At 37.4% G+C, this 17741-nt stretch overlaps 1 protein-coding gene across 1 annotated transcript in view; it reads left to right on the top strand.

The window, feature by feature from the left end:
* Nucleotides 1–494: 494 nt before the first annotated feature.
* SLC17A1 (solute carrier family 17 member 1) overlaps nucleotides 495–17741 on the top strand; it is a 40396-nt gene continuing 23149 nt past the window's right edge. The window contains exons 1-7 of the mRNA XM_047796369.1: nucleotides 495–574; nucleotides 7368–7540; nucleotides 9918–10151; nucleotides 10239–10326; nucleotides 12130–12216; nucleotides 17058–17176; nucleotides 17278–17439. Of these exons, the coding sequence (XP_047652325.1) occupies nucleotides 541–574; nucleotides 7368–7540; nucleotides 9918–10151; nucleotides 10239–10326; nucleotides 12130–12216; nucleotides 17058–17176; nucleotides 17278–17439 (897 nt within the window). The 5' untranslated portion in view covers nucleotides 495–540. The remainder of the gene's footprint in view (nucleotides 575–7367; nucleotides 7541–9917; nucleotides 10152–10238; nucleotides 10327–12129; nucleotides 12217–17057; nucleotides 17177–17277; nucleotides 17440–17741) is intronic.

Here is a 17741-nt window from a genome sequence, read left to right as displayed (position 1 = left end):
CAGATCTTTTAGTTCTATGAAGATATAAGAAAAATAAAAGAATTTACTTTACCTTTAATTCCTTTCCTGACATTCTTCCTTTCTTGTTATACATCAAAGTTTCTGACCCTTAGCAATCTCCTTTTGTCTGAAAAATCTTTTTACATTCCTGCAGGATAGGTTCCCTGGCAATAAATTCCCTCAGGTTTGTTTGTTTGATCATCTTTATTTCTCTTTCACTTTTGAGGGATTTCTTCACTGGATGTAGAGTTACGATTTGACAGAATTTTTTATTTTCTATAGTTTTCAGGTTTTCTGTATATTTTGAATCAGCAAAAATATCATAAAAGTGAAAAAACAGAGCAAATGTTTGATAGAATTGAAAGTGTGCTAAGTGTGACAAATCAAGTTTCCTTTTGATTAATGTTTTAAATCATAGAGGAGTGGTAGGTGGATTTTGATCAGTTCCTCCCTACATTATGCTGATGTCAATGTGTTTTGCATTTGCAGTGGATAGAGAACAAACTTTTCAGCAGGAAGAGAAGCAACTGGAGCACCCTTATGCAAATGGATAACCAGGTCCCTCCCAAGAAAGGTAGGAATTATTCTCTGTTCCATCATATAGGCTTTCTTCTTCTTGAATAGGACAGCATAGTTTCCATGTGAGAGGATTTTTCCCCCCCATAAATGTAAGAGATCTCAGAAGCGTTCAGGAAATGGGGTTGAAAAACACAAGCCCTGTTATGGGTTTCCATTAGAAAAACCCTGTAGAAAAAGAATCCATGTATCTTAACTATGATATTTTGATTTTTATACACTTGTCAGCTTATGGAGAATATCATAAAGAGGTCCATGACTTTGGCAGTATCCATGGATGGAACTGAGGCAGGGTGAATGTTCTTGAATCTTTGCACCCTTGGAATACAACAGTTGGATTTTACAGAACATTTTTTAAGATCAATTGTTTATCTTGAGTAGGGCAGGGAGAAAACTATAATAAGGAATTACTCCTGTCAAATTAGAGTTATGTGCATGTCATGGGGACAAAAATCCCAGAGGAAGGGGTGGGCAACAGGTTGTATACTTTTTCAATTTATATAAATGTTAGTAGTCTATTAAATTTTATATTCTTATATCAATTTTGATATTTGATATTTTTACATTATCCCTTTCATCTACATTCATATTTATACATGAACATATAAAATAGGTAAATGATATAAACATTTATATGTTTATATGTATAAATGTTTACATGCTTTTAAATGTACACATATGTATATATATAAATGTATATATATGTGTGTGTGGGTGTATGTGTATAAGGATTTCTGTCCTTATTCTTGACATTTTCTTCCTTTTAGGGTCTTCGGGTTTGTCCCTTTGTTCATTTTCCAAGTCTTTGAGTTTTCTCTTCTCTTCTGATAAATATGTTCAGGGATATACTTTTTGTTCTAAATTTCCATGAATTTGACCTTCAATATCCTACTCTTACTTAGTCCCAAGCACCTTGGAACAAACACCCAGTATGATGTATTTTTTAACTCAAGACTTATTTAGAAGTAGTTCATGTTCTTCTTGGGGAAATGTGGAGGAAAAAAAATGAACAAAACTCAAAAGGTCACAGATAACTGACCATGACAAGTCGTCCTCCACACACAATAAGAATTGCTTCACCTTTGCCCTGTAGAGGCTTTTCCCCTCCTCTAGGGATTCTCCCAGTATTTCCTTCAGCTTTCCAAGACTATTCACTTCCCTTTTCCTTTTGATAATTTTTTTAAAGAATGAGGTTGTTTAGAAAGCTTTGGAGCAAGTCATCCTGGGTATGTGTGTATACAAGCGTGGTTTGAGATGTTTTTCAGATGACCTAAGGACAGTGAGTTTAAAGTCAAACGAGAGGCTGGGTGATGATTAAATTTCAGAGGCTTTTTTTTTTTTTTCCTTCTGCTCTGTTCCAAGGTTCAAACAGGGCAGAAATTTTTTTCAGTTTGCATGGACATGTCAGGCAGTGCATTTACCCTTTGCCTACTCAGTAAGTCTTTAGCATCTAAACATTTAGGGAGATGGTCTCTTACTAGATCTTCCCATTGCCAGGTCTTTGTATTTGACTCCTGTTTTTCCTGTTCCCTGGGAAGGAGAAGAAACCCCTGAGATCAAATGTCTTCAGGGCAAAAATCTGCCTTCATTGATGGTTTTATGCCTTGAGGACTCTGTCTTCACTAGACCTTTGGCCTGAATCTTTCCTGCCAGATCATTCACACTTTCAATGAAATGTTATTTTAAATATAGTTTACCTGATACGCTTATCTGTTTACAAAGGGAGATCAGTCCAGAAAACTAATTTTACAGGCAATAATGCTTTTTTTTCACTTAACAATATATCTAAGTCATATCCCACATTTATACCTAAGGATCTTGCTCTTCATTTTTTGGAGATGCATATGAATTGGAATGAATATAATTTAATTACTGATTTATCTAATTTGTTTCAAATCTCTTACTGCTTCAAACAGTTCTTCAAAACTTGTATGTAATGATTTAAAATTCAATTTAGTGGGATTTTATAAGAAATACTTAATGCAACTAAATAAAATAGCTTCAAGTATATAAAGTAAAATTAACAGTACTATAAAAAGACACAAAAACCCTAATAAAATATTAGCAAAACAAAATCAGTTTGTAAAAATTTTTTAAAAATCACACAGTGTACTTTATCTTGGGACTGAAAGAATAGTTTTATATTAGAAAGTAGATAATTGTCATTCAACACAAATTAAAGAGGAAACTACATGATCAACCTCAATGGGTAGAGAAAAATATCTTTGAGATAAACATTTACTCCCAGTGAAAACTGCTAGGTAACTATGAATATGTGATAGGCAGAATTCTAAGATGGCGCCTTTGCAGTCTTGAGTGAACCAAAGTGCAGAGGATGAAGTAGAGAGCTCAGAGGGTGGAGCCAAGAGTCACAATGATTATTCCCAGGCCTTGAGAAAAATCTAACATTTGTCTAGCTGAATTTCAAAACCCTTATGGATCAGTGACTCCTTTTTACTCTCCATTTTTCCCCTTTTGGAACTGGAATGTCTGTATCAGTTATCCTGTGCCTGTCCCACCATTGGGGGCATACAATTTGTCTCTATTTTTTTCACAAATCCACAGATAGATACTGTACCCAGGGGTGGATTACTTTTATGAAGGCTCATCTACACCAGTTGTAAATTATGTAGATGATAAAATTTTGTAAGTTTGAGCTAATGGGATTTTGATGAGATTTTGGACTTAAGTTGATTCTGTAATGACATGAGACCTTTAGGAACCTTGGGAGGAGATGAGTATGTTTTGTGATGGGCTGAACATGTATATTCTGTGACCACAGGGTGAATTGTAATAGGCAGATTTCTAAGACTTCCCACAAGATTCTGGCCCCTGGTGTACACATGCCTTCCTCTAATTAGCAAACCCTAAAATCCTAATGCTGCTGGGAGCGATTTTGCAGATCTAAGTATGGCTCCTAATCAGCTGATCTTGAAAGAGGGAAATTATCCAGGTAGAACTGATCTAATCACATGAGCTCTAAATTTGGATCTAGGGGTCAGAGAGCAGTTAAAGAGGTTTGAAGTGTAAAGGAGATTCTTCCTTGCTGGTTTTGGGGATGGAGGGAGCTATGTGACAAGTAATGAGAACAGCTTCTTAAAACTGAGAGCAGCAATTAGCTGACAAACTAGCAGGGAAATGGCAGCTTTAGTACTGAATTGGAAAAAAACTGAATTCTTCCAATGACCTGAGTGAGCTCCGAAATAAATCCTTCCTTAGAATCTCCAGCCGAGAACTCATCTTGGGCTCCTGATCCCTTGATTTTAGCTTCTGAGACCAGGAGTGGAAAATCCAACCATACCTGGCTAAAACTTCTGACCTACAGAACTGTAAGCAAATAAATGGCTGTTGTTTTAAGCCATTAAAGGTGTAAAATTTTTTTCACACAGCAATAGAAAACAAATATACTTTATAATGCATAAAGCACATTGATAACAAAACCTTCAAACATTATCCAAAATGTAGAAATTTTAGAATCATTCTGTGTAAATCAGGAACAATGGCATAAAACCAGGGATGCTTGAGGCCGTCAATAATGTACTAGTAGTTCTGATCCAGTGAGACCATGGAACTAAAGATAGGGGGATAGGAAAAAAATAAAATCAGCATTATATGTACAGTTCCTACATAGAAAATCTCTCAAAACTAGCAAATGAATTTTTAGAAACAATATTAACTTTTGGCTAGCTAGCTGGTTATAGCATCAGTATTTAAAAGTCAAATTTATTTCTTTATCCCAACCATAGACAGTTAAAAAATAGAACTAAAGGGAGATCCCATCGTGGCGCAGTGGTTAAGGAATCCGACTAGGAACCATGAGGTTGCGGGTGTGGTGTAGACCAGCAGCAACAGCTCCAATTAGACCCCTAGCCTGGGAACCTCTATATGCCGCTAGAGAGGCCCTAGAAAAGGCAAAAAAAAAAATAGAACTAAAGAAATACCAAATTACCCTCCACTGTGCTGTAACAATGCAGGTTCCCTCCTCTTTTCTTGCAAGCTTACCAGCAAGTGTGCTTTTGGATATATGCCAATTTGATATGCGATCATAGATTCTCTCTTCACATTTTTTGAAATGTGTGGGGGCATTATTCTACCTACCACCGATCCATAACAGTTATTTGAGTTATAATGAATTCAACCCACAGAAACAAGTTCTACTTATTTTAAGATGCAATTTTATTTGTAGAAATCTATTTGGCACAAACCTTTTCTGGAACATTTGTTATTTAGACATTAAACCACATAATTTCCAATAGATTTTTTTAACCTCTTTAACCCATTGCTCCACCCCACCATCCCACCTCTGGCAATCACTAATTCGTTCTCTGTATATGGAACTTTATTTTTTTTAATTATTATTATCATTATTATTATTATTTTTGCTTTTTAGGCCCACACCTGTGGCATATGGAAGTTCCCAGGCTAGGGGTTGAATCAGAGCTGCAACTGCTAGCCTCTGTCACAGCCACAGCAATGCAGGATCCCCAACCCACTGAGGGATCAAGGCCAGGGATCAAACCCACATCCTCATGGATAGTAGTTGGATTTGTTTCCACTGCAACATGCCGGGAACGTCAAGCTTGATGTTGTTGTTTTTTTTTAATTCCACACTTAAGAGATACACAGTATTTGTCTTTCTCTGTCTTACTCAACTAGGATTAGTGCCCTTGAGACCCACCCATATTGTTGGCAAGATTTCTTTCTTTTTAAACTAAAACACTAATTCCAAAAGATACATGGACCCAAAGTTCATAGCCTCATTATTTACAATTGTCAAGATATATAGAAGTGACCTAAGTGCCCATTAACAGATGAAAGGATAGAAAAGATGTTTTGTGTGTGTATATGAATATGTATATATATATACATATACACATAATGGAATATTATTCATTAAAAATGGAATTCTGCCATTTGTAACAACATGGATGGACATAGAGGGCGTTATGCTTAGTGAAATAAGTCAGAGAAGGAAAAATATTCTATATTTTCCTTTATATATGGAATCTAATGAATTAAAAAAATAAAAGAGAAACAGATTGACAGATATGGAGACAAACTAGTAATTAACAGTGGGGAGAGAGAAGGGAGGAATGGGCAAGATGGGGATGGGGGATTAAGAGATAAAGACTTCTATGTACAAAATAAGTAATGAGGATATTTTGTACAGTACAGAGAAATATAGCCATTATTTTATAATAATTTAAATGGAGAATAATCTATAAAAATATTGAATGACTATGATGTACACCTGAAACTAATATTGTGTATCAACTATATTTCAATTTTAAAAATAACCTTATGAACATGACTCATAGAACACTACTTTCGAGTCTCACTATGTCCCTTGTCCTCCTCACCAACAGGAAATTGCTATTTTAATATCTTGTCACATAAATGAATTTTGCCTATTTTTTGAAATTGATAGAAATCATGTACATAAAAATAGCATGCACTCTTTGTCATTTATCTTCTTTGAGTATATTTTCGTTGTGATTCATCCAGATTGTGCAGTGTATCAGTGCTTCCTTTATATTTCTGAGTAATATCCATTGTATTAATACACTACGGTATGTTTATCCATTCCAAACATTAGCTTTTTTTTTTTTTTGTCTTTTGCCTTTTTAGGGCCACACCCGAGGCATATGGAGGTTCCCAGGCTAAGGGTCGAGTCAAAGCTACAGCTGCTGGCCTACACCACAGCCACAGCAATGCGGGATGCAAGCTGTTTCTGTGACCTACACCACAGCTCACAGCAACGCCAGATCCTTAACCCACTGAGCAAAGTCAGGGATTGAACCAGCTTCCTCATGGATACTAGTCAGGTTCATTAACCACTGATCCATGACAGGTACTCCACTTCAGCTGTTTTTGAATAAAGCTGCTATAAATGTTTCAGCACCAGCCTATTGTAGACACATATTTTTATTTCTCTTGAGTGCCATTTGTTGAAAAGACTGTACTTTCCTCCAATGAATTTCATTAGTATATTTATTCAAAAGCATATGACCATATATATGCCTCTCTCGACTTTCTACGTTCTACTCTTGATGAATTTATTTGGCTTTACAACAACATAGCGCTGAGTATTCTAGCTTGAAACTACCTTAAATACACCGCTTTTTTTTTTTTTTGGTCCTTTTAGGGCCGCACCTGTGGCATCTGGAGGTTCCCAGGCTAGGGGTCAAATCGGAGCTATAGCTGCCGGCCTATGCAACGCCAGATCCAAGCCACATCTTCAACCTACACCACAGCTCATGCCAACGCCGGATCCTTAACCCACTGAACAAGGCCAGGGATTGAACCCACAACCTCATGGTTCCTAGTTGGATTCATTTCCGATGTGCCAGGACAGGAACTCTCATTGCATTTTTTTTTTAAATGCAATGTTACTTGGAAATGTGCATCAGTTTCCCAACCAGATTATTCATGTAAATGTGGAGACAAAAGCAGTTTACTGGAGGGAAGGGCTTTTTTTGTTATTAAGGGTATTTATTTTCAAGTGTAACTCAGGATATTTGTAAACAATTCCTTTAAAATAGACATGAGTCAAAGTACTTCAAGGACTGGCTTAATTTTCTGGGAGATTCCATTAGGGATGAGGTGTTAGGGGGTATGAAATTATAAGATCAGTCTCACATCTTCCTATTGTATCATAATTTCTCAAAGGCCGGTTAGTAAAATAAAATTTTAAATTGACACCAAGCGGTCCAAATTGCTGAGAGGCCCTTCCTAAAGGTAAAGTATGTTTTTTACCTCAGCTATGTTAAACTTTCCATTCTTCATTCCAGTTCCAAAGTTCTGTTCCATTCGCTACGGAATTGCTATCTTACTGCTCTTCTGTAATGTTGTGGTAATGTCACAGCGTGTGTGTATAAGCCTCACTATGATCGCCATGGTGAACAGCACAGAGCCGCATGCTTTGTCCAACATCTCCACAAAAGAGCTCCAGGATAACATAAAGGTATGTCAAAAATATGATCCATGGGAAGTTCCCCTTGTGGCTCTATGGTTAATAAGTCTGACTAGCATCCATGAGGACACAGGTTCAATTCCTGTCCTCACTCAGTGGGTTAAGGATCTGGCTTTGCCATGAGCTGTGGTATAGTAGTTTGCAGGCTTGGCTTGGATCTCGAGTTGCTGGGGCTGTGGCATAGGCCAGCAGCTACAGCTCCAATTCGACCCCTAGCCTGGGAACCTCCATATTCTGTGGTTACAGCCCTAAAAAGACAAAAAAGGAAAAAGTAAAAACACAATTCTACGTACAATTGCATCAAAAAGAGTAAAATATACAGGAATAAATTTAACTAAGATGTAGCACCTATGCACTGAAAACTATATGACACTGATGGAAGAAATTCAGGATACAAATGAAACAGATTTTGTGCTCATGGATTGGAAAAAATCATATTGCTAAAATGTCCATACTACCCAAAGGAGTCTACATATTAAATGAAATCCTTATCAAAATTCCAATTACGTTTTTCACAGAAATAGAAAAAGCAATACTACCATTTGTGTGAAACTACAAAAAACCCAGAATAGTCAAAGCAATAATGAGAAAGGAAAAGCTGAAGACATCAATCTCCTTGATTTCAAATTATATTCCAAAGCTATAGTAATCAAAAAGTATAGTATTGACATAAACACACTCATCAATAATGAAACAGTGTAGATAGTCCAGAAATAAACTCATACTTATGCAAGCAATTAGTCTATGACAAAGGAGGCAAGAATATACTTTGATGAAGAGACAATCTCTTCAATAAATGCTGCTGGGGAAACTGGAAAGCTACAAGCAGAATGAACTTGGATCCCTTTCTTATACACAAAAATTAACTCAAAATGAATCCAATATTTGAACATAAGACCGAGAAACATAAAATTCCTAGGAGAAAACATAAGTGTAAAACTCACTGAAATTAGTCTTGGCTATGACCCTTTGGATTTGACATCCAAATCAATGGCAACAAAAGCAAACTGAAGTGAGACTACATCAAACAAAAAAGCTTCTGCATGGCAAAGGAAACTATCAACAAAATGAAAAGGAAACTGATAAGGGGTTAATATCCAAAATATATGAAGAACTCTTACAGTTCTACAGAAAAAAAAAAAAACCTAAAAATTGAGTAGAGGATCTGAACAGATACTTTTCCAAAGAAGACATACAAACTGTCAGCAGGCACATGAGAAGCTGCACAACATCATCAGGGAAATGTGAATCGAACCAATAAGGTAGTACCTCCCACCTGTCAGAATTGATATTATAAAAAAAAAAGACAAGAAATAATAAGTGTTGGCTAAGATGTGGAGAGAAGGGAACGCTTGTGTGTTGGTGGTGTAATGTAAATTATGAAATCACTATGGAAAAGAGTATGAAGTTTTTCAAAATTTTTTTAAAATTACCGTATGCTCCAGCAATTTCTACTTCGGGGTATTTTTCCAAAAGAAATAAAATACTAACTTGAAAAAAATCTTTACCTCCATGATCATTGCAGCATTATTTACAAGAGTCTGTGTCTATCAATGGATGAATGGATAAAGCAAAATGGTGTATATATACAAAGGAATATTAATCATGAAATTATAGCATCTTCCCATTTGTGAACACAAATGGACCTTGAGGGCATTATGCTATGTGAAATAGATGAAGAAAAATACTATACAATCTCATTTATATGTGGAATCAAAAAAAAAAAAACAGCTCATAGTAACAGAGAGTAGGTTTGTAGTTGCCTGTAGTAGAGGGGGTAGGGAGCCATTTGGGCAAAATCGGTAAAGGGAGTTAAATGGTGCAAACTTCCAGCTATAAAAATAAGTTATGGGAATGATATATGTTCACCAGCATATCATACTGTCAATAATACTGTACTGTAGAGTTGAAAGGTGGTAAAAGAGTAGATTTTAAAAGTTTTCATCACCAGAAAAATAATTTTGTAAGTATATGTAATGATCAATGTTATTTAGACTTTGATCATTTCAATGTATACAAACATTTAATCATTATGTTGTACTCCCAGAACTAATGTAATATGCCAATTATTACTAAAATTAAAAAAAACAGGTATTAAATGTCTGTGGTGTAAGATGTACTGGCAGAACAGATTCTACCTTTGACTGAAAGTACTTTTCATTGTAGTTGAAGATATCAATGATAAGATGTAGTTATACACAAAAAAAATGATGTTATAAAGGAACAAAGAATTCCCATTACAGAGGGCAGCTTTTTTACATGGGGTAAGGTGGAAGACCAGTTTTCCCACATTCCTGAGCATCATGGTAAATCATATGTAGAGTGGCTAGATGTATCTCCTGTTTTTTTGTTTTGTTTTGTTTTTTAGAACCCTGTGTATAATTGGAGCCCTGAAATCCAGGGGATCATATTAAGTTCCATTTTCTATGGTGTACTCATCAGCCAAATTCCTGCTGGATATTTATCTGGAATATACTCCTTAAAGAAAATGATTGGCTTTGCATTATTCTTCAGCTCTCTCTTTACCCTGCTCATCCCACCAGTAGCTGAATTTGGAGAAACTCTTGTCATTGTATGCCGAATAATCAAGGGACTATTCCAGGTATTAAGATAATGCAAAAACTAGAACCAAGAGTTTAAATTCCCAGAAAGTATCAGAGACAAAATGTTCTAATCATTCTTCTTTCAGGGGGTAACATTAACAGCTCAGCAAGTAATATGGACCAAGTGGGCTCCTCCCTTGGAACAAGGCCGACTTACCTCTCTGAGTTTATCAGGTAATGACTTAAGGGCCTAGAATTGTCATTTCGTTGTAGCATATTCTGCCCTAAGAGCCATAGAAACATGTGTTTCGAACTGTCAAGAGTTTTGGAAACCATCCTCACTTTAAAGATATGGAAACTGTCTAGGATTGAGAAGAGGCTTCCTTATCTCAAACAACAGGGAAAAAAAAAAAACAGTAATCTCTAGGTCCATCCACATTGCTGCAAGTGGCATTACTTCATTCTTTTTTGTGGCTGAGTAATATTCCATTGTATATATATGTACCATATCTTCTTTATCCGTTCCTCTGTCAATGGACATTTAGGTTGCTTCCATGTCTTATCTATTGTAAATAGTGCTGCAATGGACATTGGGGTGTATATATATATATATATATATTTTTGTCTTTTTTGCCATTTCTTGGGCCACTCCCACAGCATATGGAGGTTCCCAGGCGAGGGGTCGAATCGGAACTGTAGCTGCCAGCCTATGCCAGAGCCACAGCAACTCGGGATCTGAGCCGTGTCTGTGATCTACACCACAGCTCACGGCAATGCTGGATCCTTAACCCACTGAGCAAGTCCAGGGATTGAACCTGAAACCTCATGGTTCCTAGTCAGATTCGTTAACTACTGAGCCATGACAGGAACTCCTACATGTATATTTTTGAATTATGGTTTTCTCTGGATAGATGCCCAGGAATGGGCTTGTTGGATCAAATGGTTGTTCTATTTTTAGTCTTTTAAGGAGCCTCCATACTGTTCTCTATTGTAGTTATACCAATTTACATTCCTGCCAACAACGCAGGAGGGTTCCCTTTCTCTACACCCTTTCCAGCTTTTATTCTTTATAGACTTTTCTTTTTTTTTTTTTTGGTCTTTTTGCCTTTTCTAGGGCCACACTCATGGCATATGGAGGTTCCCAGGCTAGGGGTCTAATTGGAGCTGTTGCTGCCGGTCTACGCCACAGCCACAGCAATGCAGTTCTTTATAGACTTTTTAACGATGGCCATTCTGACTGGTATGATACCTCATTGTAGTTCTGATTTGTAATGCTCTAATAATTAGCATTGATGAGCATCTTGTGCTTTTTGGCCCATCTGTATGTCGTCTTTGGAGAAATGTCTGTTTAGATCTTCTATTTTTTGATTGGGTTGTGTGTTTTTTGACATTGAACTGCAAGAGCTATTTGTATAGTTTGGGTATTAATCCCTTGTCAGCCACTTTCTTTGCAAATATTTTCTCTCATTCATTTGCAACAGGAATGCACCTAGAGATTATCATACTAAGTGAAGTGAGTCAGAGAACGACAAATGCCATATGATATCACTTATATGAGAAATCTAAAAAAATGATACAAACGAACCTATTCACAAAACAGAAACAGACTCACAGACTTAAAAAACATGCTATAGACACCAAAGGGGAAAAGTAGTGGGGCAGGATAAATTAGGAGTTTAGGACTAACTATACACTACTACATAGAAAATAATCGGCAAAGACCTACTGCTTAGCACAGGGAACTCTACTCAATATTCTGTAATAACCTATATGGGAAGAGAATCTGAAAAAGAATGGATATATGTATAACTGAATCACTTTGATTAATACCTGAAACTAGCATAACATTGTAAATCAAGTATATTCCAATATAAAATAAAGATTAAATTTAAAAAGAGAAGATACTTTATTATTTTCTTTTCAGTATTAGTGTTATAAAAATTTATTTCACTAGAAATTGTATACTCCTACCATGAGGCTACCTTATCTCTACTTGCCTGCATTCATTAGGGGGGGTTCTTTGTGCCTTCTTATTAGGTCTTCTCCTAGGACCCTGTGTTGTCATGCTTATGACTGGATTCATCTGTGACTCCCTAGGATGGCCCATGGTCTTTTATATTTTTGGTGAGTTTCTTTTTATTAAAATCCCAGTCATTATTCAAAATTTTTAAAAAATTAAAAATAAAAACCATCTACAACTTATGTGAAATTAGCAGTATTAAAAATCATAAATCCCATTGAAGGAAAAAGCAGTCAATACTCATTAATTTCTTATTATAAGCAAGCATCATGCTCAGAATTATACATGCATTATTATATAACTTTCACAAATCTACAGCATCAGTGCTACAGATCCATATTCCTTATATGAAATTCTTGGAGAAAGCGATGATCAGAATAAAGATAATATGAGTATATTATTTATACTATTTTGGAACTCTATCTCATAATCAAACACATTAACTTCTGAGGTGAAACATGAAATTCTCATTTGGCTTTCAAATCCTAGTTTCAGGTTTGTGAATAAGGGACTATGGATGTTGACATTATGCTTATTTGATGGGTAAGGAAAATTACAGATGCTTATTTCAGAAGGATCTATTTACAAAGTGATTAGTTAAAATGACAAATAAGATATGGCAGCATCACAGGGATAGAGCAGTAATCTGGAGCTAGCAAAATGGAAGCTAATGCCATCCCCAGGTCCAAAGGGACAAGCAAGGGAGTAGTTGGTGGAAAGTCACTAGGGGAGAGTCCTGTAGAGATGACTGCCTTGAGAGGACCCAGGACTTTTCATGAAAGGGCATATAGATGAGGTGATGCTAAGAAGGTGATAACTAAAGGAAGAGACACCCTATTCTCACTCAACTTTCTTCCTCTCATCTCCTGTTCAGGCTTTCTGCTGCCCAAATCTTTTTGGAAAGCAGAGGACATGGGAGCTTATTGATGTTCATTCAAGTCAGCCATCTATGGCCAAAGCAGGGTAAAGAAGGGTGGGAGAGGAGTACCCGTCGTGGCTCAGTGGTTAACGAATCTGACTAGGAACCATGAGGTTGTGGGTTTGATCCCTGGCCTTCCTCAGTAAGTTAAGGATCCAGCATTGCCGTGAGCTGTGGTGTAGGTTGCAGATGCAGCTCGGATCCCGAGTTGCTGTGGCTCTGGCATAGGCCGGCGGCTATAGGTCCGATTCAGCCCCTAGCCTGGGAACCTCCATATGCCATGGGAGTGGCCCTAGAAATGGTAAAAAGACAGGGAAAAAAAAGGGGGTGGGAGAATTGTCCTAGAGGGACAAACAGAAGACCTCCAGTACACACAGCGAGCAGATCCATAAAGTCTTTTATCTCCACAATTTAATTTCTATTCATCATTGCATTAGCCATCAGTAGTAAGTGTCAGTACTGTGATACTACACAAACTTTATCGGGAAAGGGGTTCTCTCTGTAGACGGCCCATTCTCTTCCCCATTCAGTCAAGTCTTCATCATAGGATAGAAGTCTTGGTATCAAGATTATAGGTTCATCAGGGCCCATGACCCTTCTAATCATCATTCTAGAATTTTTGGCTCATATACCACCAAGACTTCTTCAGATTTGGCAGGAGTCTTCCCTGCATTCATTGAATTGAGACTTGGCCATGGGCGTGACAGGCAAAACTATTTGCAGAAAATGTAGTTGGAGCATGATGAGGAAGGCAAGAATTTCCACAAAGAGCCATTCAAAACTCCTGGTGGTGTGGATCTGGGAAGGAACAGTCTCCAGACCAGTGATCAGGGATTTGTGACTAGTGGAATCTAAGAATTCTATATTTAAACCCAACTCCCCAGATCGTTTTTTTCTTCTGGCTCCCTTCAAATTTTTCTCTTTTCTTTGATTTTCTATAGTTAGAATATGATAACCACATATTAAGATGTAAATTTGAGGTGGGGGGGTCATTCATCCTGCTTGTGTTCTCTGAGCTTCTCCTATCTGTCATTATGTTTGGGAAATTCTCAGTAAGTATTGCTTGAAATATTCTGTTCTTTCTCATCTCCTTCCGATGTTCCCATTACACATATGTTACACCATTGTAATTTCCCCACAATTCTTGGATATTCTGTTCTTTTTTATTTCTTTCTATTTGCAATTTGGGTTTGGAAATTTCTATGGACATTTCTGGAAGCTCAGTGATTTTTTTCTTTGATGACCATGTGTAGTCTTTTAATGAGCTCATGAAAGGCAGTCTTCGTTTCTGTTCATGTCTTTTGACTTCTAGCATATGCTTTTAATACTTTATTAGAGTTTCCATCTCTCTACTTAACATTAATCATGTTCTTGTACATTGTCTGATTTTTCCATAAACATTTTAAGCATAGTTGTTTTAAATTCTTGATCTGATAATTCCAACATCTCTGCTATATCTGGTTCGGATGCTTGCTCTTTCTCTTCAATCTATGTTTTTATCTTTTAGTATGCCTCATATTTTTTCTTGTTGAAAACTCAACAAGATGTGCTAGGTAAAAGGAACTGAGATAAATATCCCTTTAGAGTGAGGTTTTATGTTTTTCTGGCTAGGGGTTAGGCTGTGCTTATTGTGTGCTGTAATTATAAGTTTCAGAACTACACTTTCCTCTGAGGTCTTTAATTTTGCCTCTCCTGTTGTCTTTGAGTTTCTCTAGAGATTTCTCCAAAAAGGTTTGAGACACTCACTTCTTCCAATTGTTTTCCACTAACTAACCTTTATGATATTGTGGTAAGTTGTGTATGTGGGGAGACAGTGTTCTATAGTCCTGTGACTAGGTCTCAGTGTTTTGGTGACTGTGCCCCTGAGATTGACCTTTACAAGTCCTTCTCAGTTTTTTTTCCCCTTAAGTGAGACAGGAAGAAGAGGCTGGAGTTGTGTATTGCCCTTCCCTTAAGTTGGTTAGGCTCTGGTAAAATAGTTTCCTTTTGAACAATTTTTGTTGAGAAAGGAATGTTCTAGATGTAATTCAAAATGGCTATTTTTCCCTTTCTCTCCAGGAAAAGTTAAGGGATTTTCCTCCTATATACACTGTGAGAACCTGGTAGGACAGGAAACTCACAAAAGTGAGGGTCTGCATAGCACTAGGCCCCCTTCCCTCAGACTTTGGCACTCTCAAACTTGTTTACAGGAAGCCATCCATTGCTAGATTTTCCCACCATAGTACTGACTGGTTCCAATGGAGTTTTCTGTTTCTGGGCTTCTGTTCTGAGAAGTTGTTATTCTCTGTACCTGGCTGTCCGTCACTCCAATTTGGGGAGCAGTGATATGACCTGTGACCTCAAGTCTCTAATGGATCAAAGCAGAGTATTTTATTTTTAGATTGTTCAGCATTTTCCTTGTTGTGAAGTTGGGAGTGATGATTTCCAAACTCTTTATATACCTCTCAGATGTTAGAGTTGGCTAAGCCTCCATGTCTGTATCAAGTGGAAGTTCTTCAGTCCACATTAGACCTGAACTCTAAGCTATACCCAACAATACCATCCTTTCCCTGGTTCCTTTGCCTCTGACACCATACACTGAACCTCAGTGATCAGACACTTCCTTTTCATCTCAGTCTGTTTGAGGTTCCTCTTCCTGCATTGAAGGTCATCCTTCTGACCATTGTTTTTCACTCTCTTTTGCAGACCTCTCCTTTTCTGCTTGCCATTAACTTCTCTCTTCCTTCAAAGTTTTCTCCAAGCTTCCCTTCTAGGGCTAGTTGCTGTCCCCAGGCAATATGATCCATTCTTACATGCCAGTTACCACTTACTCACTCTATGTCCTTGGTCAAGTAGGTAGACTTTTCTGAGCATCTGTTTTCTCATTTTGAAAAAGAGCTAATAGCATCAAATGAATTTTCTCTGGGTTGAATACAGTAATATATAGAAATATATGTATTGCATGTGTATTTACTAGGTATTTACTTCTATCCACTTACCTTTTGTCTTGGGTTTGGGATCTCAGGACACAGAACAAGATGAAAATTATATGTTGTCAAAACATTTTGTTAAATGTTGTCTTAAAGTGTCTTGTAGAAGTCTAAGATCTTACAATGACTCTAGGTTTCCACATAGTCTGATCTCATTAGCTCTCAATCTCATTCATTTCCAACTTCACCTTTTCCCTGCCAAGGGATGCTGGCCTCATAACTCTGGACCATGGCACATACTGCTCCCTCTGCCTGGAGTGTCCATGACCATGTTCATGTCCTAGCCTTCCCTGAGCATGGTACTCCTTACTTCCTCTCCCCACAATTTCCTTTCATATCTCTTGTCATTGACAAATTCTACTTTTTATTTATTTACTTTTCATTATCTCTCTTTCTTATCCATTAGAAAGGAAAGTCTGTTAAGGCAGGGCTTTTTGTCTGTTTTATTCACTGCTATATTCCCAGTACCTAGAATGGTACATGGTACATAAGGGGCATTTAACCAATACTTGTTAAATGAACAAGTGCACTTCTAGAACCCTACTTCCTATCCTAACAGAGGATTCCTTCCAGTCAGGTAATTAATATAAAAAAACCCCAAAACAACAAATAATTTGGCAAACTCTTAGAGGACTTGGACAATTCCTAAGGCCTGGGCTATATCTTAGGAGCGTGGCTAAGGCCTAGCTCTCAAAACTGGGTGATTAGCAAGCCTGGTGTGGGCTCAGCTGTGCCCTACTCTCAAATAGAACACCTTAGGAATCTGTGGAGTGAAGGCCTAAGAGCCAGGAGGCCCAGCTGTCCTGAGTGGAAAGAGAGAGAAACTAAGAGATCAGGAGAGGCCAAAGGGTTAGCCACCATTTCTATGAAATTCATTCTGTCGGGAGAGCCAGCTGTGGATATAGAGAAAACAATTAAAATGTGAACCTTGTTGCAAAGTTTCAAAAAAGAAAGAGGGGATCAAGGTTCTCCAACCAATAATAAAAAACATCAATTTGGCAAAAACATTCACTACAGTCAGAAACAATTCTAATTCTAACTTGCACTACTCTGATAGGTGCTGTGGGCTGTGCTTTAAGTCTTCTCTGGTTCATCCTGTATTATGAATACCCAAAGGATCACCCATTTATAAGCATCGGTGAGAAGGAATATATCACGTCCTCCCTCGACCAGCAGGTAGAATGCGCATGCTCACTTTGGTATCCCCCAGATTCTGTGCCAAATGAAATGTGTTCCAGCTTGTCCACTGTGCTAAGTATTAATGGGTTCCTTTCCAGGACAGCTCAAATTCACCATCTCTGCCCATCAAGGCTATGATTAAGTCTCCTCCACTCTGGATCATTTCCCTCACTAATTTCGCTTTTTTCTGGACAAATAGCATCCTGAGTATGTATACACCAATGTTTATCAACTTCAGATTTCAAATTAACATAAGAGAGGTAAGTACACCTTTTGTTCATCACTTTATGAAGGACTGCACCCACTTTTTTTTTCCTGTGACTCTAGCCCTTGTCCACCTCCATTCTGTTGAGCTGAAGTTCTTTATCTGGAGATTTCATTGTTTCCAATTATTATGTCAACATTTCCCAGAGCAAAAGTTGTGGACACAGTATCTAGCACTCCCACAAAAATAAACACTCACTCACGTTCCCACAGATTCCCTATCTCCCATTCACTATATGATCACCCTTCTGTATTACTTAAAGCTCAACACCATTGTTCCCTACAGGGACTGAGAACC

The sequence above is a fragment of the Phacochoerus africanus genome, chromosome 9 (genome assembly GCF_016906955.1).
Source record: "Phacochoerus africanus isolate WHEZ1 chromosome 9, ROS_Pafr_v1, whole genome shotgun sequence".
In the NCBI taxonomy this organism is placed as follows: domain Eukaryota; kingdom Metazoa; phylum Chordata; class Mammalia; order Artiodactyla; family Suidae; genus Phacochoerus; species Phacochoerus africanus.
This window is presented reverse-complemented; position numbering and strand designations above follow the sequence as displayed.